Source organism: Schistosoma mansoni, chromosome 4 (genome assembly GCF_000237925.1).
Source record: "Schistosoma mansoni strain Puerto Rico chromosome 4, complete genome".
In the NCBI taxonomy this organism is placed as follows: domain Eukaryota; kingdom Metazoa; phylum Platyhelminthes; class Trematoda; order Strigeidida; family Schistosomatidae; genus Schistosoma; species Schistosoma mansoni.
Window position 1 is genome coordinate 27,425,686 of NC_031498.1, and position 25,558 is coordinate 27,451,243.

The 25,558-nt window shown below is 34.9% G+C and overlaps 1 protein-coding gene across 1 annotated transcript in view; it reads right to left on the minus strand.

The window, feature by feature from the left end:
- Window positions 1–2,415: 2,415 nt before the first annotated feature.
- The window catches only part of Smp_193360 (hypothetical protein), a gene marked incomplete at both ends in the record, with an annotated part of 34,141 nt that continues 10,998 nt past the window's right edge, over window positions 2,416–25,558 (minus strand). Inside the window, 11 exons of the mRNA XM_018797365.1 lie at window positions 2,416–2,859; window positions 6,869–6,967; window positions 8,603–8,725; window positions 12,085–12,201; window positions 13,309–13,499; window positions 14,262–14,451; window positions 15,686–16,147; window positions 17,915–18,341; window positions 20,677–21,048; window positions 23,403–23,575; window positions 25,275–25,556. Coding sequence (XP_018652414.1) covers window positions 2,416–2,859; window positions 6,869–6,967; window positions 8,603–8,725; window positions 12,085–12,201; window positions 13,309–13,499; window positions 14,262–14,451; window positions 15,686–16,147; window positions 17,915–18,341; window positions 20,677–21,048; window positions 23,403–23,575; window positions 25,275–25,556 — 2,880 coding nt within the window. The remainder of the gene's footprint in view (window positions 2,860–6,868; window positions 6,968–8,602; window positions 8,726–12,084; window positions 12,202–13,308; window positions 13,500–14,261; window positions 14,452–15,685; window positions 16,148–17,914; window positions 18,342–20,676; window positions 21,049–23,402; window positions 23,576–25,274; window positions 25,557–25,558) is intronic.

A 25,558-nucleotide genomic window follows, 5' to 3' on the forward strand; every position in this document is an offset into this window, starting at 1 on the left:
TTGGGTTAAGTAATTTTATTAAATAGTTAGTTGTTTAGTAAATAGGAGTAGGAAGGATGTTCTTGAAGGACGGATGTTACAGTGGTATGTAGTAGTTGTCGTCGTAGTAGTTGTGGTGGTAGTAGTAGTAGTGGTTGTGGTAGTAGTCGTTGCAGTAGTAGTAGTCGTCGTAGTAGTAGTCGTCGTAGTAGAAGTAGTCGTAGTAGTAGTACTTGTAGTATTGGTCGTAGTAGTAGTAGTAGTAGTAGTCGTAGTAGTAGTAGTCGTAGTAGTAGTAGTAGTCGTAGTAGTAGTAGTAGTAGTAGTAGTAGTAGTAGTAGTAGTAGTAGTAGTAGTAGTAGTAGTAGTAGTAGTAGTAGTAGTAGTAGTAGTAGTAGTAGTAGTAGTAGTAGTAGTAGTAGTAGTAGTAGTAGTAGTAGTAGTAGTAGTAGTAGTAGTAGTAGTAGTAGTAGTAGTAGTAGTAGTAGTAGTAGTAGTAGTAGTAGTAGTAGTAGTAGTAGTAGTAGTAGTAGTAGTAGTAGTAGTAGTAGTAGTAGTAGTAGTAGTAGTAGTAGTAGTAGTAGTAGTAGTAGTAGTAGTAGTAGTAGTAGTAGTAGTAGTAGTAGTAGTAGTAGTAGTAGTAGTAGTATGAGAATAGGTATAGACAATATGATTCGAGAAGGAAGGATGGATTCGGGGAATAAGAAAATTATAGGTCAGTTTTGAAACGCAGGACCTACGATAGGATAAAAAGTGAGTGGATCTGCCCCATCGAGACTTATCTTGAGACGCGTCATTCAAAATCTTTAACCATTGGTTGAGATAATTGTGTGAACCTTAACCAGTTGGTGTTCACCCACCAACATGACTCAATCTAATAGTCAATGATTAAATTTATTGATGCTGTTTTGGTTTGGTCGTCCATAATAAAGGAATTTAAAAAGAATCCAGTAATGACCAATGCCTAAAGAGCTTTGATAGTTAACATTACAGTAGATTAAGGACGTAGATCGGATAAAATATTAGCCCATAACTATTGTAAAATCCATACCAACTTCGTCAGGAATCTGCGGACTAATTGTAACCAATAGTCAGAGAGGATTTAGACATGACTTAGAATAGATTGTAACCGTACAACAATTACATTCCTTCGATTTATCTTCCTCTACAGATGATGAGTTTAACTACTGTTTATTGTACTAAAACTTATCCCCTTAGTGTCAACTATTCATTTTGAAATAACTTGAAACTTTCATTGTTATTGAAACTATTATTAGTTTTTCAATTCCATTCGATCTTCAATATCTTGATTCTCTCTTTCTCTCTTTTACTGTGTATATGTGTGAAAACCAAAACAACAATAACAACACTACACACTACACTAAGATATCTAACTAATCCATTTGAAATTTCACTTTAACACTTTTACTAACTTAACTAAATGAAATTGGGAATTTTATTTATGTACAAGATATATCTCTACGAATGACCAGATAAATCCAAGAAAACAGAATGCTATTTTAGAGTAGAGGGTTAATTCTGGAGTAAAGAGGGCAGAATAATATTGAAAACCAGGAACTAAGAGGAAGAAAAATATTGGATGAATCTTTGGTAACGAAACTGATTCCGATTCACATCATCAAATGGCTCAAACAAGTCATTTTGAGATTATCGTAAGGAACTTAACCAAGTACTTCACACATACCAAAATGGCTAAAATCAAGGTCTGTGATGTTATGGAATCGTTTTACTTCACGATTCGGACACTAGTAATATGAGTCAATGTAAAGAGCGTTTAAGCATACTTAATATAAGTCAAAGAAAGGTCAGCTGATGAGGGAAAACTATGGTATCAACTGCTTTGTCACATTTGCCTGGTATCCTATACCTAACCTCAACATTTCTTACTCAGGGGTCTTAAAATACACCAGATGTTAGCTATAATAATATTATAGCTTTTGATAATGATTCAATATTAACAATCGAAGAATACAATACAGTGAGGAGCTAACACGAAATAACATAATCTAGATTACGCCAAATGTCTCTAAGAACTTCGTAAGAGAACATGAGATTATTTATACGAACAGCTGACTTGAAAGTCAAAGTACTTGACATTCAGCATAAATGTAGCAATTTCAAACATAATTCCACCTACTTTGATCTTAGCATCAGAGTCGTACTCAACCCTCATACACAGCAGTAGTTTGACGAACAGGAGTACTTAATTAACAAGTCTATATAACCTTAATGCATTTGAAGATTATGTAGTGTTGGGTACTACTATAATGATTAGCATTTCATGGTAAACAGAAGCCGATTGTCATGGAATACCATCATATTATTTTGAGATACAATGAAACCTTCAGTCACGATATCAACGTTTCTACAAGTTTTATGAAAAGTATACAACGAAAAATTGAAAACAAAACAATATTAACTTACACGACCCCAAGCAGGTGTTACAGTAGCGCGTGATTTAGATAGATGATTCGATGAAATATTTTCTACATCTTCATCTATACCAGTACTATGTATTAAATTATGTGAACTGATGTCGTCGCACACATTATTTTCATTATCAGATACATGATCATCAACCTCATGATTATCAACTTGATAATGGCTACTATGGCGCTGTTTATCTTCATCATCATCATTATCACTCCTGCAATTGGGATCTTCCTCTTCTCTCTCAATCGGATTATTAGCATTTACAACGTCATTGTTTGAATTCTCATCAACTTCATCAGGTTCACTATTATCACTAAGACTACTAAGACTCAAAGCAGTAGATTGTTCTAAATGGGCAATCACTGCAGCTTGATTAATACGAAAATCTCGTGCTGTACTCAATTTGACATTACGCATAAGATTAATCTACAGAATAAAAAATGAAACTTGATATCGAGAGATTTAAAGATGTTCATGAACTACTTACTAGGATTACGCACTGGATTAGATAAAGTATTTTAAGTAATTTCAAATGAAATTACTACCACGCAACTTGGCCAACAAATGAAAAAACATCTTCCAGTTTCGTATGGAATGGACCAAAGACAATGACATCATACTATATCGTAAGTTTACTGAAGTTGGGAGTGTTTATACTATAGGATATCAAACTAGTTGTCCAATGGCTAGGAGTTTGATGTGAAATATAAATGCCTTGAGTTCGATTATTGGTGGGGTCGCGTATGTCCAATGACCCTTAGTTATCACTGGTACCTCAACTGAGACCAAAACGTAAAGAATACAACCTGAGAATATCGTAGTAGTTAATCCAGAACTTATCGAGTATTTATTCGATAAATAAAATAACCAGATAATAATTGAAACGTAAAAAACTGTTTTTTATACTACCGTATATTATTTTTACAAGCCAAGTAATGAACAGTTATTGACTTCACATAAAATGATGGGTAATTAACTGTACTCTACAAGAAAATAGATAGTTCATAACATCAAACACACTAAAGTTTTGATACGTTAAGCAAGCTGTCTCCAAGTAGATAAGAACTCTGAGTGTAGGCGGCCTATTTTAAATGAACTGTTCATTTAACCAAACTTATCACCCACAAATTCCTGACAGAATAAGTCTACTGTTATAAATATGCATGACCTACGTGCATATTTATTGAACTTTTGCCGTTATAACTCCTCATCCGTGTTAAACTTCCTTTGTGCATATGCCTGAGAAAGCTTTAAGAACCATGTATTGATTAGTTTCGCCATAAACTGAGACAGTTTCAAGAAAACACAACTTTGATTCTCTGAAACAACGATCTATCGATAAAAGGATTCAAATATTAAACATTGAATGATGAAGTTAGCAGCCAGTTCTATTTAATTAGATTCAGACAATTCTGCACTATGAAACGAAATTGTCATTAAAAGTCAAGTGTGCTGACTTGAAAAGCGATAATTAGTTTCTGATGAATAATAAATGATAATCAGAGTGAAAATACAATGTAATATGGAATTTTTACGCGGAGAAAGAGGGAATTAGAGCTCTAAAAAATAACTAATCCAAATACTTTGTAGGGTGGAATTCGTTAAACGCTGATATCATCCGTGTACACTACTTCCTAATTTATAATGGTACAACTAAATCAGATCAATCTATAACAAATAGAGACAATCTTCGTAAAACTTCTACTCAATGAAAATGCTTGTCAAGGAAATTTTAGAAAAAGGAAAAGAGTAACAAGTTACCAGAACTGTAACTTTAGTGAAGACCAGTAGAAAAATGCTCCACAATAACCGTTAGTATTGCATGACAGTGAAAGGCTAAACACACACATACATACATACATAATTAAGTCAAAACAATTCAACAAAATCATTTTATCACTAACATGAAATATTTATGTAAAATGTAAATTAAGAATGCAGAAAAACAAAAAAAAGTGGTAGAATTTGAGTGGGCAAGTTAAATGTCTACATAATTAATGATTAACATACATAACAGCTTACACATATTCATTCATTCATCCGACAAACAACAGTAACAGTAAAGCAAATTAATAATTTAAACAGCGAGGATTAGAATCAGTGACAAGACTGCTTACATCTTTTACACACCAACAACAACAAGAACAAGAAAAAAATTTTTAAGTTAATTTTAAGAAATGTTTTGGAAAACTAGTATAGTGTGGTCTACTTATATCCATATAAGTAGTATATGGTGATGGTCAGATGTATAATGTATTTTGACAGAAGACCGACAAGGAAAGAACCAAAATGAAGCGCTATTGGTGGGAAAATGCATGAATAATGGAATTAGAGAAGTTGAACTGATATTTACAGAAGGAACAGTGAAGATTGAGACAATTGGTTGTTAATTTGCAAATTAACTGTTCATTGTATGGTTATCAGAATTTAGTGAGATAGTCTGTAACTTTTGCTTAAATACATTCGATCCCAACCAGTGTACTGTTCATTACACTAGTACCATTATCAGTTTTTAGAAAGAATTTTAAATGAAATAGCTGGAAGAATTAATTAACAGGTTTTTGAATTATTCTAACCTTATTAAACACTGAAATTTCTATTTATTTATTTAAAGACATAAATATTGGTACAAAGAGGTAGCAGAAATATATGTGCTACTCTTCGTCGTTCAAGTTGGAATACTACCCGCGGTTTGTGCTGATGATGTCCTTCAGAAGAACGATGAAAGCTCCATGACCGAACCATCCAGTTCAGAAAACAAAACTTCATCAAAAAAGGTTGGAATACTGCTCGGACGACCAGACCGAAGCAGGTGGCTTTTCAGGGGGGAACTCTCCGAGCATTTGACCCAAAGATCTACTCCACTAGACAGTGGAGAGACGTTAGGAGATGCAGTCTTATGGTGGCTGGAGACTAAATAAAGGTTCATATGCCGTATTTTTCTTCAAGATACTGGAGCCCAAGTGCACCATTGGTTTGGAATCAGGATTCTCCAACTCTCTTAGGTGGGTCCTCCAACACTTACAGTTGATTAATATTTAGTAAAACATTTGACTATTAGAACTGTTCATAGGTTTCAAGATATCAAAACCGTTTTATTTAGTTTGACACGAGGAATCCCGGATAGTACAATGAGTATTTGTATAAACAGTGCAATTCAAAAGCCAGATAAATATCCAAATTGAAAACTGATTATTCACTAAAAGGAAATGATCAATCAACTGTAAAAATCTCAGTCGTCTATAGGAACTCAGTTACATCATCAATCACTTGGTAAAAACGTCTCCGATTGTGAATATATGTGATGCGGTTTGAAATTCAATAGGCAGCATCCATTTCCGCAAGAATGGAGGAATGAATCTGATTGATAGGTCTTCAACAATTAATAAACCACCAATCACGTAACATATAGACATTTACATGATAAATTACTTACACTAAATAAACAAATATTTTAAATTAAAAAGAATCTGTAAACACATATTTCTCCATGTTAAGTGATTGTAGGTAGTCTACAGGACACCTCGGACCTAGGTATCACGCTATTTGGTACATGTACGTTTGAGGGGACTAATGTTCCCTGAAGGAATTCATCTCTTGTCACCTAGTTTCACAGTCAAAAATCTTACAACTGAGCTAATCAATCTCGAACCGAAAGCAACAAGAAAAACTTAATATGTATCATATTTTTCACTACTCAATGATCATACATACACTTATTCAAATATGTTCCATTGAACAATTTTACCCATGCAAAAACAGTTTCGATAACTTGCACCTTGAATTCAATGACTTAATGAAGCTCCAGTCCTCTTCTTTTTTGTCTATGTACTTCGACAATGAACAAACAATCTAGGACTACATAAAAGCAAGAAACATTCACTATGCAAAGACAGAGGCTGTTTCAAGAAATATACTGAAAAAGGTCGGATAACTACAGTTGCAAGGCTTTTTAATCAATTCATCCAGACGAATTCAGATAGAGAGATGTGGAAAATAACCTTGGACAGATGAATGATTCACTTCCTGACAAAAAGCCTTTCAAACTGGTGCCTCTCGCTCCCCATGTGACACTTCTACAACATGTGACTAGTTATGGATTACCTCGCTACAGCAGGATGCAAAAATGATCACTTAAACATAAAACAGATGGCATACTTTAAGTCGAATTTATGTCTTAGAGATTGTAGTAGACTCTTCGAAGTGAAGCTTCAACAAAAGATCTAACAGTTAGATGCAATTCCATTCAAAGAATTACTGAAAACTTACAAACTAATCACCTATGTTTTTCATTTAACGACCCACATCCAGCTGATGGATCCTTAAGTAAGACGAAGTACAAGTTCTGGATTCCATAGTTAATCATTATCTAACAAGCATGATAATATCAATAAAATTTCGTATGGTATAGTAAAGATAAAAAAAAGATACTCACCTTAGACTTTTTCGATAATTGCATTAAAAATCGTTCATATTGTTCAATAGCATATATTAGTTGTGGAATTAAGCGAGAATCTTTAATAGAACGAGAAATCTGCAGACCAAAAAAAAACATTGAAGTGTTATAAATTAGTTCGATAGTTTGTGATGGATATGCATGAATTATCACAAAACTGCTGTATACATGTATATAATTCGTTTTTTTATTCAACTTATACAACTACTTACAAGTAGTTTAAACGTTTGTCCTACGTTTTTTTGTAAGACTCAAAGTCAATGCTTGTACATTTAGGATTTTTACAAAATAAAATGAAACGATTTACTCTAGAGTGACTTATAGGTATACACGAAATTGTACGATTGATAATCAGAATGAGTGTAAATCATCATAGAGTGAGAAAGAAAAAATGGAACCACAAATCAGATTAGATGTTGGGTAGGAGACCAGATAGTGTACGAGGAGATATGAATTCGGTATTAGTTATGTTCTAATACTATTAATAATAATAATGGTAATTATAATCATACGAAGTTAAAGGTAAAAATTACAATAATATTTGAATAGGGTTAATCTAAGTTATGAAAATTCAAAAGGGGAATGTTGGACATACATTGGTCAAATTACATCATTTTATAATTAATTAAGATGACAACTGACTTACTGGGCTAGAATTAGGCTAATTTTAAAGAACACATAAAACACATAACTTTTCGAACATAGCTGTGACTTTATAATCTAAAGAGTTATTGACTCAGCAATTTGGAGGACTTCGAGTCAGCCAGACTTTGGAAGAAAAAACTAGTATGATAAACCACTGAAAATAATCATTTTGTTCTGGCACTATGAATTGTTCACGGTTTTGATTGTACGTTTACTTAGCAACCGTAAAATGTTTTTATGAACACAAGAATGTAGATTCCTAGAACTTTCGTCAGTGTAATAATCTGCCTCATTGTAGCAACCGAAATTAGAGAGAAAAAACAAGGTGACTAATCAAAGAAATTCATCTATGGATCTGTATATCACCATCGAATGTACGGAAAAGAAATAACTTGTAAAAGAGATATGTTTTAAAAGTTACTTCTACCATGTTAAAACAATCCAATTTGGTTTTTTATGTAATACGTGACTTTTTTATTGAAAAGTAAAGGGAACATTATACCACATCCTGGGCACCTACTTCCAACCTGTAAACTCGTTTGATATCGTTTAATATCAATAAACGATAGATGATGGTAATCACGTTTCTAGATGGCAAACTGGTTGATCCAATAATAAACTTTCATTAACCGAGGTAAATAAGATATGAGTTACGCATCCTAAATTACAATTGTGTTATAACACTACTAGGCTCTAAACAAGCAAAGTGAGGCTTGACCAATATATATGCTATTTAAAGGCATAAATTGATTGACTCTAGAACTTAAGTGTTTGATAACGTTCAAAGAATCGTAAATAAAGCGATCCAAAATTGGTCGCATATGACGCAGATATGTGCGTCCTACCAACAAATATAGTGTTTTAATATTAGTTAGTTCTTTACAATCCTTTTTTCATACTCACAGTTGTGACAATTAAAGTAAGTAAATTGGGAAAACGTGGTCAATTGTCAATTAAGGCAGACATACTACTTATTTACATGTTAGTAAATAACAGACTAAAAACACAAAACAATATCAGAACAGTAACTATACGAGTAGAATATTATCTCCAATATGACTAACTCACTAATGCCTGAGAAATCCCACCAGTAGACTTTGACTTTTTTGGTTCACAGTCATCCTTCTCGTTTGACTTCTTTTTTAAATTTTTGTTTTCTTGAAGACCTTTAATCTTCTCACTTTCTGAATTCTAAATTTGGCAAGAAATAAAACAATAAACAGCTAAGCTATTTCATAGTTCATACCACAGATAGATTTTAGGTAAATAACCATAAAGAACCATGCATCGGATGACTATTTTTTCCTGGTGTGGGGATCCTCCTCAAAACTGCTTAACTATGAAGACACTGAGGACTGAACCTAAAAACTTCAGAACTCATAGCGAGCACTTAACCTAGTGAGTCGGAATGTAGTAAGTGAGCAACTTCAATCGGTTCGCGATATTGCTTGACCATCACTCATCGCCATTGGTAATAATAATTGTCTCACACCTCAAATAGTTATTTGAGCATATTTTTTTATTAAGTAAGTATAACTGAAATATTGATTATGGAAGTGACACGGTACAAATTTGGCGGCATTCGACTCCGTTGATCGTGAGGTTCTATGGCAGTGTTTGTCAGTGAAAGGAGTACCAAAGAAGTACATTAACCTCATAAAGGTTCTCTACTCGAACACAACTGGTCGAGTTAGAGCCTATGGCGAACTGTCATCAGAATTGGTTACCTCAAGTGGTGTTCGTCAGGGCTGTCCACTCTCCCCATTCTTGTTTAACTTTGTCGTTGACATGCTTTTAGAGATATCACTTTCATCATCTCAATCTCCTGGAGTTGAACTTTTACCGGGAGATTCACTTGTTGACTTAGAATACGCCGACGACATAGTTTTATTTGGTGAAGACGCTGACAAAATGCAGAGTCTTCTGACCACCATAAGCAACTATGCAGGCATGTTCGGGATGCGATTCTCTCCCTCGGAGTGCAAAATGTTACTTCAGGATTGGGTTGCATCGACACCTGAACTAATGATAGGGAGTGAAGTAGTTGAGCGTGTTGACAGCTTCACTTATCTTGGGAGTCTCATCAGCCCTTGTGGTCTGGTGTGTGACGAAATCTCAGCATAGATACAAAAGGCTCAACTAGCTTTCGCCAACTTGCGCCATTTATGGCGTAGGCGAGATATCCGTCTAGCAACAAAAGGACGGGTTTACTGTGCAGCAGTTCGTTCCGTCCTACTTTATGGTAGTGAAACATGACCGATAAGAGTAGAGAACATTCGTAGGCTACTAGTATTCGATCATAGGTGTCTCCGACGCATTGCTCGTATATCGTGGGACCACCGGGTAAGTAATGCAGATGTTAGGAAACGGGTACTAGGTAAGGATGGCAAATCGATTGATGAAGTACTGAAACTTCATCAGTTGAGATGCCTGGGACATGTTACGTATGCCCAACCACCGACTGCCCCGACGTGCAATGCTTTATGGTGTAGGAGTAGGTTGGAAGAAAGCTAGGGGCGGCCAGACCAAAACATGGCATAAATCCATGAAGTCGCTGACAAGTGGACTGGGCCGTGTTGGTAGGTGTAGACTACCTGGTTGGGATTCGCGAGATGATAGCAACCGATAGTTAGAGACCTTGAATGACATGGCTCAAAATCGTTTGCAATGGCGAAGGTGCATACACTCTTTGTGTTCTACCGAATTCTAATCTTCTGAATTCTTCATGTCCGTATCCTTTTTCTCTTTCCAAATTTATTTCACCGTATTATACTCCTTCAATAACATCTTCAAACCCTAAGCTTTCACATAATGCTTATACTCTTACTACTTCTACCAATATGGGATTTGAATTGACAACTTCATCTCTGTGCTAGTTTGGTATGGCAACTCGAACTGATGTACGTACGTACGTACGAAGTTCTACGTTGTGACTGACTGACGCTACAAATATCAATTTCCAATTACATCGATGTTTATGCTAAAATTACTAATTTCACTTTCCGAGGAATTTTAATGCAAATTTTAGGCGTAAATGCATTCACTTTCATTAAAATCTATTTTAAAAACTCCTCTTTTACTGATGTTTGAGCACATACTGTTCCTACGAACTGTATGATAGGATGAGAATGCTGTTTTTATGTATGAAAATAGATTGGTAACATATTTTAAGGATATAATTTGGAAATATACAAGACCAAAGATAATGTATAACACCACACTATATATATATATATATATATATATATATATATATAGCTATGTTTACCAGTAGTTGTCCAAATTAAGCTCAGTCTACGATAGTGACTACAAACTTCAACGACCTTAACAAACCCCCCTTTATAACAAAATATAGAAACAATATTGCGTAGTAATTGCACGACCTTTTAGCGAAAACTAAACTTGAGCAAGACCCCTGAGATATCACTCATTATCTTGCACATAAATATCGCCAATGAATTCACCATCTAACCTAGGCAAATCCTATTACTTAGTAAGAAACAAAAGTACAATTTTCTCTCAAAGTGTTTACGTATGGTAATCAGATTACTGAGTTTAACACTGAAAATCATTCGGAATACTAAGTGGTCCTACGCCAATTGATAGGTGGTGATGAATAAACGCAAATTGTGATGCAATATATTCACAATACATAAACAATTCACTATACACTAGAGAACATACAACTTTATGTGCCCTACTTGGAGCTTGAATATCCAGAGAGTAGTTACTACCTTGATGTGGATGATCGTGTTCGTTTATCCTAATGATACGATCAAGCCATGTATTCTGAAAGTTTTTCTCCAGGCTCCACCATGACAGACAGGGTTGTTGGGGAATTGTAGGGCTAAGAGCAGCAAACTCATGATCCAACCGTGAATTCGTACTGTTGACTCCACTAGCGTGTGGCGGCAGTAAGGTGATTCTTTTCAGACAACCATAACCTTCAGAGATGCTGATTTCCCATAACGAAAGCAGAGGGTTGGAAAAGGTCCATCCGAAAAACAGTAAACCTTAACTCACCCCACAGATTTTCGTCCACAATTACAATGTCATCTGAAGCATGGAGTTAACAAATTGCAAACTTCTCACAGAAAAGCCGTTTACAACTGGCCTCAAGCGGTTGACCTTTGGGCTCTACAGTGACGCTCCTAGGAAACTAAGACTATCACTAATCCAGTTACTTTTATAAGAATTGAAAAGCACCTCTATGGTGTAAAGAACTATTAGGCGACAACTGCTCTCTGCCTTTACTAGCACCAAAAATACTTTTGACAACTTCAGTATTTGCATGACAAGACCAAAAAACTAATTCGTGCTTACATTAAACCACTAAACAAACAAAACGGTATCAAATTCAGGTATTGGTGAATACCTATTATGCGTGTGTCATAAAAATTGGAGATCACTGAAAACTAAATTACAAACCTTGAGATAAATATCATGGTACAAATAAACATGATAATCATCCTCTAGACAATGACTGAAATGTTATCTATCATCTTTATATAATAGAAAAATCGAATTAATATAAGAAATTAATTGTTTACCTGTATATAAGAAAATAACACATATGCACGTGGAGCAACTTCTCTACCGTAAACACGAACTAATCGTTCAAAAATTACTGGAAAGCGACCATATTTCAATCGGACAATTCGTAAATACTAATTGAAACAAAATGAATAGGTAAACGTTTTGCCATAATATATAATTTGATTCAAGTAAAAAATATGTATACTTATGGTTTACTGCCCGAGTGTTGCTGCTACCTTGACGTGGTGGTTAGGCTTGCCTGTCGTGATGAACCAATAGAGCTATACTGGCTGGAACAATCGTTTCTCAAGGTCGGTTGAAGAGCGGTAAGACTAAAAGCAGCAAACCCAAGGTCCGAAGGCGAAGTCGTACTGCTGACTGTACAGAGGTGTGACAGCAGTAAGGTGTTTCCTTCAGACAACCAGCATGACAGCGATGCTGCCTTCCCACAAGGAGGGGTGGGGTTAGAAAAGGTCGACCCAAAAAATGCACACCTCGCCTTATCCCATGGATATCCGTCCCTACAAGTACGGAGCTAACACAAAAACTACCCACAAAAAGGTCATGTGTGACCAACCTCAAGAAGTTGTTCCTTGGGCACTGTGGTCACGCTCTCAGGTAATTAAGACCACTTCTAACCCAATTTCCTTTTCAGGTACCTCTAGAAGAACCTCTCTGTGTGTATGGTTTACTGAATAAGCCAGATAATTCTAAATAACAAGTCAAACTTAACAATGAGAATACTCTGACAAAGATAAACAGGTAGCCGAATCACGTTATAGGATTAATCGATGAAGTAATTAACTACTGAATTGAGCCATGTAAGTAGATGTAAACTACCACGTTGAAGTTATCGTTACCACTCATTTGGAGACGCTGAACAGCATTTCCTGAAATTGGTCGCAATGTCACGGATACATTCACATTTTCTTTCTTAAAATACCTATTTATTTTCGTTCTGTAAATTCACTTCCCTTTCGCGAATCATATTCTCGTTGCTGAGTTCTTTCTACTATCACTGATACCGTTATTATTTGCACTTCTCTAGCATTTATCTTGATAGTCTTATCCCTTTGTTGTGATTGTAGTAAGGCAACTTGACCTGATACATATTAATGCCAGGTTCCATAGTACTTATGACTGACTTACAAAAAATATGTATAAGACATATATTGTAAACATAAAAAGCAAAACAACAAATAAATATGCACAAAAGCAGAACAAAAATAGAAACTAACATATTTTGTTAAACGGCTAAGTAAATTGAACACTGACGCTCCAATTTCCAATAATGTGTCTATATGAGCACTTGGAGCTGGTAATGCTGTTTGTAATAATTGAGCTAAAATTTCTCCAAGACCAATTAAACGTAAACAAAATGATTCTTCTTTTTCATTTCCATCTAATTTATTTTCATCATCTTTAGATCCTTGAATAAAAAAAGTGAAGGAATAATAATGTGATAAAAACATTTTTTTGGTGAAAAAAACACAACCCTATGAGTGAACACAAATACACTAATTCAACTGCTAAAACTGGCCCAAAATATCCTTAAACATTAGAGAAGTGAATCCATTAGGCCCTGGTGTTCTCCTTTGCTTTAGATTAGCTATGGGTACACAGGTTTTGAATATCATATAAATGTCATCTAAAATGTAATATTTTGGATTGACAGTTTGTCATAACAATACTATCACTGATATTACAAGGTTTCCACACCATAGATTACATGGTATTTATAGTTAGAATGTGGAACAGTTGAGTGTGAACAGTAAGCTCAAGTTCAAATACTAACATACACTGAGACGGGCCCGTCGACTAACTAATTCTGGTCTGAATTGCATATAGACAAGATTAAGATAGGTAGATCAGAGTTCCAACTTGAATGCTGATAGTTGATAGTTTTTGAATTGTGGCTAGTAGAGGAATTCGAAAAAGACCATTTCGACCTATTTCAGACTCTATAACTGGATGCACTAGTATCCTAGTGTTGATGTTTGCTCTACAACTCGAAAACGGACAGAAAATCACAACGGATATAAGCAATAACGAGTTATCCATTTATGATCTGATCCTCAACCATACCATTAATAAAGAGGAAATACAAACACTTGTAAAAATATACATTATATATATTCGTAACAAAAAAAAGAAAACAGGAATCTAGACCTTTCTCGATTAAGAAACTTACCTTTCCCATCATTCATAATATCTAAACGACCAGCATAATCAATAGAAATATTTGTTAAAAACCACTCATATTCATGAATTGAATGTTTTAAAGATGAATAAATCAATGGTAAAATAGATACGGCAGAAGAACGAGTAACCAGAGGATAAGTGACTGTTAATTCTTTATCATCTGGTACAAAACTAATATCCTTAAAAAAGGAAAAAAACAAGCAAACGAAATTGAAGGATAACATACCGTAACTCCTTTTAATTAGCTTTTACCCTAACTTAGCATTAAATGATGTTTCTGCACCAATGATTATGCGATTAAAACTGACAAATCCACCCAGTTTCAGTGACAATTATAAGCTAACCGGAGTAATAACTGACTATCGCTATGATGTGTACATTCACTGGTCAATAAACAGCCATCGAAGTTATATTATTTACCTTGTAATGACATTGATTTAACAGAATAAAAATTTAACTACATTTAACAATCTGTAATGAGTTCAGGAATACTAGATGATAAGGAGAGAAAGATCAAAGCTTACTGTACGAACCCGGTGCAAATTATATTGACCTACGAAACCACTGTCATCATTATTGAATAACTTCTGTCATGTTTAATGTTTTGTACAATAATAAGTTCGTTTACTGAATAAAAAAAGAAAATCTAACAGTCGTATCATCTCTTTGTATTAGTCTATTTAGTAATTTGGATCACTAATTTAGTTTTGTGAACAGATGGTCATATTGTACCATTACGTATTGTTTATCAGCTACCATCATACTGATCGTTTTAACAATTGCGTACGTAAAATTTAGAATATTCTATATGTGGCCAGCCACTAGAACACATGACTTTCGTTTGATTTTATTTGGGACTAAACAGTTCGATGTACGTGAAACATCCATGTTGATATTTATACTGAGCCACTAACGTAGTACCTTCGCTTCAAACGCAAACTCGTTGACACCTACTGAGCCCCTAGAACTATAAAACTACTAACTTTTTCAAAACAGCTATGAATTTATTAATCAAGGGTTCTTGGTTGTCTATTGTTAATATATTCCAGACTACGAATGATCTGTCCCTGTTGTCCATCTTGAACGGATTACCTCAATGTATTGCTTCATATATCACAAGAACGGAAATTATTACTAAAATCCGAAATTATCCGCCGTAATGCAGTTCTAATGGTTTGAGTCTTTCCATTGTCTATGGTAAGCACTCTCCAATTCATCAGTCTCTTTCCACAAATGTGCATTGTGACCAGATCGATCCGTTGTAATACTAGATAAACGATAAACGCTTTTATAACTAAACCTGGTTATCATATTTGACGAGTCTGTACTTGGATATCAGTTTCCTTCAATAAACAAAAGCCAAAAACATTGAAAATAAATCACGGACAATTTTTTAAAAGTAAATACACAAACCTTTACATCAGCCACATTACCCAGAACAGTAGTCAAATCATTACATAATGCAAGAATCAAATCATCCAATGCTAAATCAGTATCTGGAGTTTGTGAATTATGACTTAAGGAATTTGATCCGATTAGATGAGCCAACCAAATAGCTTGATTAATTAATTGAACACGTGCTGATGTAGCAAGAACATTTGTACTATTTATTTCCGACGAACCACGTAATGGAATTGGAGCACGCATTAATCGTAAAAGCCAGGCTAAAACACGAGATAAACCTGAATATGGATTGATTTTATTCACATCTGGAATTGTTACTTCAGAACCTATGGAAGCACGAGCACGGCACAATTTGACAAGTAACGGTAATAAAATAACTAGATCTTTAGCATGGGGAAAATTAACAGCAGTTAATTTTTGCGTTGACGAATTGGCAGCACCGACTGGATTTAAGACGTTGGTTACCCATGACTAGAGAATAAATAAAACAGAATAAATTATTATGCAGCTAATTTACTCAAATACACATTGGCGTACTTAGCATAGAGTTACTCTCTAAATACAAGGGTCAGACAGACTACTCAGTCATTCGATTTGAGGCAGGTGGAGCAGGGTTTGCACCTGCGACCACCCTACAGCTTAAATTCGAAGGCCTAAAGCTTTACAAAATCATACCACATCAAAACTGTATTAGAACTTAAAATTACTACAAAAGAATTTTCGTGAAAAAACAGTAAGCACTTACAGATATTCTAGGAAAAGCTATGCATCATACCAAACAAGATTATTTAACTACCTGAAAAACGTTGACAATCTGTGGAGGAGCTACCAATGCACACGTCATTAAACGTCACTATTAACCATTAATTCTGGTTGATTGTTAACATATTATTACATCTGATGTCCGATTACATGCTTATGCCTGGTGACCCTAGTCCCTTAGTTCCGATGTACTCACAATATCACTTCAACCCTACGAGTCACCCCTACAGCTCGAGTATCGCCGTGCCAACGGCTGAAGAGCAAGATGTACCGAACAACAATGTAAATGTCCCAAACGTAGGCCCTAGATGAGTCAGTCTCCGGCAGAGGTCATGATGAAATCGACATAGTAAACACTGAAATAAATGGGGTCTCTAAAATCCCGGAGCCAAGTGAAGAATCCGATGATGATGACGACATCTGCAAGGGTTGCCACTTACTTCTACCACCAAGCGAGAGAGAGAGTTATGGTGAGTGGACTAGATGTGTCACGATGCAGCACACTTAGTCGTCTTGTCTGTTTAGCAGGATCAGACAACGGAGAACTACTGCGCACATTATGGTAATAAGGTCTGATAAAAAATCTGTAAGTAGAGTGTGCATACTCATTTTTTTCTATGCCAGTATGAATTTATTTCTTTATCTGAACAGAATGATAATGATTATGGATGTGTTTAGCGACATTTTCTGTTTATTTGAGATTTAACATAGATTACTTAGAGAATGTAAAACGGTTCTTTTTAGAGTCGCCTTTAAAAATGACTTAACAGTCTTACACTTTTGTCAAGACTGAAAGACGTTTTCAAAATAATAAAGAAGTAACATATATATAGTGGTTTTTGATGAACAAATATAAATATTACTTCAGTTATTTACAAACTACTTTAATCATAGCGAGTAAAGATATCAATAGATTGAGAAGATGCGCTTGTAACAGAACCGACAGTAGTGAGGACCTGATTACTTGGATTTGGAAGATTAACCAGATAGATTGCGCAATAAGTATAGAAATATTCAGTGAGTTTACATAAATTAAATAAACTTTACTCAGAGGGTGTGTATGTGGTCGGAAATTCTACAGATTTTTCATTAATCTCATTAGAATAAGTGTTTTCTAATGTAATACCAGTCATTAAAAAACATTGGCTGACTGATTTATTCACGAAACTGAGTTTTCAAGCTTAATCAGGATTGTTTTTGTAACAACTTTAAGTTTCAATGGTGTAGTTTTGTGGAGGTGCCGCACATTCATTTACACATTTAACTTTCAAAATTATAGAATATATGGGTAACTTAGCGTTTTATTGTTTAACTCAATTAGAAAACAGTTTACTACTGAAAGATCACAGATGATACAACAGCTTATGAAATGTATATCAATTATCAAACAATAAATTGATCTAACTGTTCAACATTGATTGTTATTAATAAGATCCTAATCAAGATAACTAGAAAAGATAATACAGTGTGAATTACCTTAACTAATTTAATGAAGGTTGAAAGAGCTTGAGCAGGTGTAATTTCAGCAATCATAGATTCCAAAGATTCATCATCTATATTATCTTCAGAATCACATGGCACATCAGAATTATTATTCAACATTTGCTCTGTATAATCAGGATCATTAGTGACAGGGTAAATAATTTTGCATAATTTATGCAATCTTTGAATGCCTAAATAATGTAATGCTAATGTCATACCATTATTGATAACTTGCAAAGCAGCTGATGAAGTTGACATAGTCAATGCTGGACGAGTTTTTGATGTATCTGATTGGTTGGCTAACTCATTATCTTCTGAATTACCAATAGTAGTAGTAACATTGGTCGACTGAGTATGACTAGGAAGTGAACTGTAATTTTCATTCCGCATTATTTTATAATGATAAAAACGAATCACGCACCTAAAGTAGGAATTTCAACAAATTCGTTATAATAATCAAGAGACATCTATATTTTTTTTGAAATACTACTCACAAGTATATATGATAAGAAATAACTTCTAAACGAAGCTCTTCAGGTTAATCTAATGTATACAGCCGAATAGCTTTTAAATGTTAGTCTTTTTGACCAATCAGGACATAGCAAACATGAACAGAATATTTATTATACTATGAATTAGAATAAGAATATGATTTCAGGATCCTTGCATTCTAGATTATATCAGTTCGTGATGAATATTCTGACTAAGACACGTAATTCTAACTCACAACACTAATTCTTAACCCAATTTTGGATATTTGCGCTATGACTTTTCTCATTGGTATGGCTGTATCAGTCAGTCAGTTACAATGTAGAACCTGTTTTTGATGGAGTTTTGTTCTCTGAGCTGGATGGTTTGGTCGTGGAGCTTTCATCGTCCTTCTGAACGACATCATCAGCACAAACTTCGGGTAGAACCTGTACGTAAGTACATATGCAGATATGTACGTATGTACCTCATTGGCACAGAGAGATGAAGTTGTCACAGGCCAGATCCCAGAATAGTAGAGGTAGTAACAGTAACAGTGGTAACAGGGAAGATTAGGCATCAAAGATACGACTCGAAAAAAATGCAAATTAGCTGTAAATTTTAGGTTAACCACTTTTTCAAGCAGACTTGTGTCAACAAGCATAAGTTGTGCCAACAGATTGACTCTATTATGAAAGAACAAATGAATGAATCACGAAATATGAATTCTACATTTAGTTCCATGTATTATGCATAGTGTAATTCTGTTAGGCGATTGTGGTAAAAAAAATACCGAATACGAATTGAACTGGAAGAATTTTATTTCAGATCTTCATCCATGTGCAAGCAGACAGACAATAAAAATGAACAGATAAATATGGTGAGAAACCTGACTATTGATAGTCAAAAGACAGCTAATCGAGCGTTAGTTATCTTTTATATCAGATGAAGAATATATCAAATGCTGGCGAATAGACAGGTGACCGATCAACCTATAGATAAATATAAACATACCTACTCGCGCAAATACTAAGAAAATACTAATGGTTTTACATGTGATTACTTGACAAGGGCAAATATTAGTCTACAGAATAAACTCATGTAGGCGTTAAAGGAGTCTATATTGGTGACACTATAGGTTACATAATTAGTGTGTAAAACCGGTCGTTTGTAACAAATTGACATAGTGTGTTAATCACTGTTTCTCAGATTAATCCAAAATTTCATGGATAGCATTAACCGTGTTAATCAATAGGAAAATTCAGCTTCAAAGTTGAATTCCTGCCATATTTCCTTTTCACGATTCAAATGAACAGAGTTCCCGAAATTAATAATTCAGTCATCATGTTACTAAGTTTAACATAGTAATGAACTAAATTTAGAATCCTGACATGTTGGACGTAAATAATGATAGTGAATATGTATGGTAAGTTGTAAGGTAAAAAAAAGTGCATGTATGACATTGACACTAGTCAGCTGACCATAAAGATTAGCACATGAAGTGAATTCATAAATCCTTGACCTAAGATTCTAACGACAATTGTAAGCATGTCATCACCGAAGCAAATCGAAGTAGACATTGCAGTAATAGTATACCCGACCACTAGTTTCGTTTGGAGTATTCTGTTCTTTATCATCGTAACAATTCAGTCGGTTAATACAAAATGAGCTCGAAGACTATGTGGGCAGTTGTCACTTGTCGATTACATATAACATCGAAGGGTATTTCTTCTTGGAATACCTGAAAAGAAACTCAGTTGGTTGTAGTCTTGATGGCTTGGGAGTGTGACCATAGAGCCCAAAGGATAGCTGATTTAGGTCAGTCCCACAGCCTTTACGTAAGTAGTTGACAGTATATCAGCTTCGTACTATTCAAACCTTACCATGAGTGCCAGAGATCAGTGAGAACAGGTGGGGTGCGTTATTTTCAGGGTCGGACTTTACTAACTCATATCTTCTGTTATGAGATGATAACATCGCTAGAGATACTGATTATCCGTGGGAAACACTCTACCAGCAACAAACTCCAGTATAGTACAACTTTGTCTTCAAACCTAACTTATTGCTTTAGGTCTAACCGCTATTCAACCGGCATGTACAGCATGATAAATACCCTAAAGAACAAATGTCTCGACCAAAGTAGCTCCACTGGATCATCATAATGGAGAATTTGTACCACCAAATCAAAGTACCAGCTGCTTTATCATACAAATATAAAAATGTATTGTTTTCTTTACGAATTAATGGAACGAGAACATTAAAAAGACCTACCTGTAAATAATACTTACTTCATAATTGGACCCAACTCGCTAATAAGCGCATCACGATACGCACATGGAATGTCCCCTTCAGCACAATGCGTAAACTGATTTAAACGATTTGAAATGGTTTGTAGTACATGACAGGCTAATGGATTTACTGAGTCCGATTTGATACTTGCAATAAGGATGCTCTTCAAATTTGCCTGGGATAGTGAAACCAAGCTCATAATAAGAAGACCACATCGAGAATCTGAACCATGACGTGATAGAGGTGATAAGATGCCATAGTTTTGACTAGATATAACATGCCCACCATGTTTTCCATTAAGCAAATTCAGTAAAACCAAACGTTTGGCGAACAACTGACGAATACGAATCCATGCTGGTTGACCGGCAGAACTGGAACAATGTCAAGAACAACATAGTAATAATGGCATATAGAAGATTTACACATCAATTGGATGCTCCGGGTCTTTGTGTTCTCTGTGCTACATGGTTGAGTGGAAAAGCTTTCATTATAGTTCTAAACATGTAGAGGTCAAGTAGGTGCTGATGATTCTATCCAGAATAACAATGAAACCTCTTCAGTTCAACGATATAGCTCAAAGAATACAATATCACTAAGATACAGAACAATATAACGTGGTACTTTCTTCTTCATTTCACTAAAAGTTGGATTCAATACCACTTCATATCTCTCACTCTTAAAAATTTGAACGACCACTTTCCCACAGTTTACTGAACCATTTAACCTGCAGAAAGTATTCATCGACGATAGATAGATTGGAAAGGTGTGAAATCAACTATAGGTTTTAAATTGAAAATACGAAATTTTAAAACAGCGGATATGTAATCCAAAAACAGTATGACAACATAGAGAATAAAGTCGATATGAAGAAAGACACTACACACACATGAAAAGTGAGAAATCAGTACGAAAAAGTTCGTCAAAAATTCATTATTATCGTTCTAGAGAACTATTCTATTGCTCACAACAATGATTATTACAGTCAACAACCGATGAGTTATCACTTTTAACAAATATTACTATCCATGTACCAGTGACGACCAATATCCTTCTTAAATCATTAACGTTTTGAATACAAAAAGTATTCAAAGAATAGTTTTGTCATGCATACAAGTCAGTCAATTATATCCAACGTAGAACTTGATACATATGTGCAACGACTTAAGTTGCTATACCGCAAATTAACACGGTGAGATAAAATTATTTTAAGACAAATCCTAGAATATTAAGAATAGAAACATTATTACTAGTAGTAGAAAACACTAGGTGTAGAAAAAGAGGGAAGAAACAATGGTACCATTTCAACAAATTCTGATTTATTATGCCCACAGTCTCTAACTATTGGTTACGATAATCACGCAGACCCTAACCTGGCAGTTTACACCTATTAACATGGCTCAGTTCAAAAGCCAGTGTCTTCATAGACTGGTGCCACACATTGGTTTGCTCGTCCCACCTTTCTTTAAATCTACTGCCAGACCAGACAGCACTACCCATCGAGATAGGCAGTTGTTGAACATACATAATATATGTCCCAACCACCTCAGTTGATAAAGATTTACTACCGTATCAGTCGATCTGCCAAATTTACCTAGTATCCTATGTCTAAACTCAATGGTCCCAGAACATATGAGCGATGCTTTAAAGACACCTGTGATAGAATAATAGTATCCTACGAATATCTACTCTTAATTACCATGCTTTGAACCCATAAAGTAGGACGGAGAGAACTCGTTCTTTGGTTGTTAGATGGGTGTCTTGCCTACACCATAAGTGACTCAAGGTCCCAAAACCTAGCCTATGTTTCTGAATCCATGCCGAGATTTCACCAAACAGCAGCCCATTAAGATTGATGAGACTCCTAACGTGAATGAAGGAATAGACGCACTCAACTGCTTCATTTGTTATCATTGATGCATACAGGATACCCAGAATAGGGACAACTAGAACTGAACATATTTACGTATATTAACAAATGTTGTCATCAATTTTAGCGTATCTTTGTAACAATATTTCACCTAAAATAATACAGTAAAATGTGTTAGTGCCAAACCAAAACGTGGCATCAGTGCTTGAAGTCACTAACTTCTAGTCTGAGCCATGTTGGTAGATGCAGACTACTTGGTTGGGGTCCGCGCGACTATCGTAACCAATGGTTGGAGACTCCAGGTGAAATGGCTCAGAATCGATCACAATGGCGTAGGTGTATATACTCTTTATCTTCTCTTAAACCTTAAGATTAAAATTGCTTCATAACGTTCTTCCTTCCTATACTATATATCTTTAATATACTACCACCACTAAATTAACTATTTCTATGAATCCGGTGTTCATCTTGTTGTGCTAACGAGGTATGGCAACTTGGACCGATGCATAAATGTGCCTGATCCTACGTTGTAGCTGACTGACTGACTGTTAGTGCAATAAAAGCATAACCTTCTTCACGACACGAAACACAATGAGTAACTAACTGCAAATGAATAATCTATCGCCGTCATCACTCATATTCTATCTGAAATTAACAATTCTAATACAACTACTAATGATTAAACATTTGACCACAATTGTGAAAGACTATTTACTGACTGTTCAAATTTTAAAGCATAGTATAAATTGAAGAACACTGACCAAAACAACGATAAATATAATTTCAAATCAGCCACACAGATACAGAGTCCGCGTTAAATTTTATTGTTTTAAATAAACATTAAGAAAAAAAACTCACTTTTGATTGGTAAATTGTGATTGAAGATTATTATTATTGGTATGTGTTACACCACAACCTAATGGATCTTTCAATTCGAATTCTAAACATGCATCATAAATATTAATAAGCAGATGAACACGATCACGATTTAGTTTCCCAACAGTTGAGGAGCTAAAATCAGTTTCTGTTGTCTGAAACATTGTGAAAAGATATTTAATAATTAGACAACTGGATATATATCATTTCAATCTGAATCAATTCATATTACAACAGTTTCTAATATTTTTTGAAAAATTATTGTTTTAATCATTGAGTTTAAAACTTGAGGTTGATAGATGTAGACAGAATAAATCTTGTGGAATAGAGAATTAGTCACAAGTGCATACAATAGAAATCAGAATGTATATACTTTCAACCCGGGATGCCAGGATACGGTCGAGGGTGAGGAGAGTCAGTTCCCCCTCTCTAAATGCTCTCACATGGTCATAAGTATACAGACACAGTAATGGAAGTCCTATTCACTGCCTTCAAGTGGTGAGGGTGTTGTTTACCAAATTGAGAGGACGAAAACCGAATGTTTGGAGCTTCAACTGGGTTAATGGATATAGAGGATCCACCTAAGGGATTTAGAAAATCCTGATTCCAAACCAGTGGTGTACGTGGGCTCCAGGATCCTTAGGGAACATATGGAGGAAGAACCTACTGTTGGTCACCGACCACCATGAGACATTGTCCCACTGCCTCATAGATTAGAGCTCTAGGTTAAAGGTTCCGGGTGTAGCCCTCTAAGAAAACCATCTATTTCGGTTTGGGCGTCCGAGCAGTATTCCAGCCCTCACACAAATCGAACGACAAAGTGCGACGCGTATATTTTCGGTGCCTTCTTGTACCAATGTTTATGTTTAAATAAATAAATAAAAACTTTGATGACCTACACTTTTGAGTCAAACTAATCATACTGTAATATAGTATGTCGTCTGTTCTATACATACATGAAAAACCTATTTCTCAAACTCCAAGGTACAGCAATCTTGTTTTCCTAAAAATATTGCTTATTTGTGGTTAAACAATCGTCTTACCTTTATTTTCACAGTTCAAAACATTTGCAGAACTTCGCAGAAGTTTAGCTCTCTGGTCTCCATGTCATTTTCAGCCCTAAATATTTTATTATGGTCGTGTACACAGATTTTCTCTAGTTTCGTCCATCAGGGATAATTCAGACAGTGAATCAACAGTGGGAAAGTACAAGTGGCCTTAAATATTTCTAATAACATGGAAAGTTGACAACTATATTGGCTTTGGATATCCCTTCTAGTCTTCATAGACCACGATGTAATCTACTTAAAAAGTGTTACTCTTTTGGTGTGTTATCGCCGCACGACATATGAAAAAAACTCTGAAGTTTCTTTATCTTGGGTAGTTAGCGCGTTTATTAAATGAACCATTTATCCCTTATCTTTGCAGACATTAATTAAACGAAGCGCAGCATCTGTAACAAATATGTACCAACTTAGAACTGCGCAGATTTAGCCTATAGTCAAAGGATAAAACTAACGACTACTCGGTACATTATAATTTCTAGTCATAACACAACAGTTATCAAACCAATAACCAAAAATTGGACAAACAGAGCCATTTTCAAATCCTGAACCATCACCAGAGAGATTGCAAATATACAATACATTTTAGCTTAAAGAATATACAACAAATGGTTGAAAATAAGGATCTTTTCCTTGAAACTCAACAGACCTCTTATAAAATGGCCTTATACAAACACACACAAAACAGGTTTGGTATGAGCATTAACGAAAATTACTATATATATATATATATATATATATATATATATATATATATATATATATATATATATGAAAGTAGTATTATTACCAGTCCAAAATCTTCTTTTGACAAAAGATGTAGCGAATCTGATATGGAAATAAGTAAATTAACCGCTTTCGAGAATAAATGATAAGCAACTGAACGACCGCATCGTATGGAATTGTCTAATGTGGACTGTGTAAACTGACTAGCAGTTTGACTGGACAAATCAGAAGAAATTTGTGACAATTCACTCCCACTATTGGAAGTCTCATGAGAATGTAACCGCTTCCAGGATAAATTAAATATTGGTAAAGTCAAGATGAGTTGTAGACACCAAATTAAAGTATCCT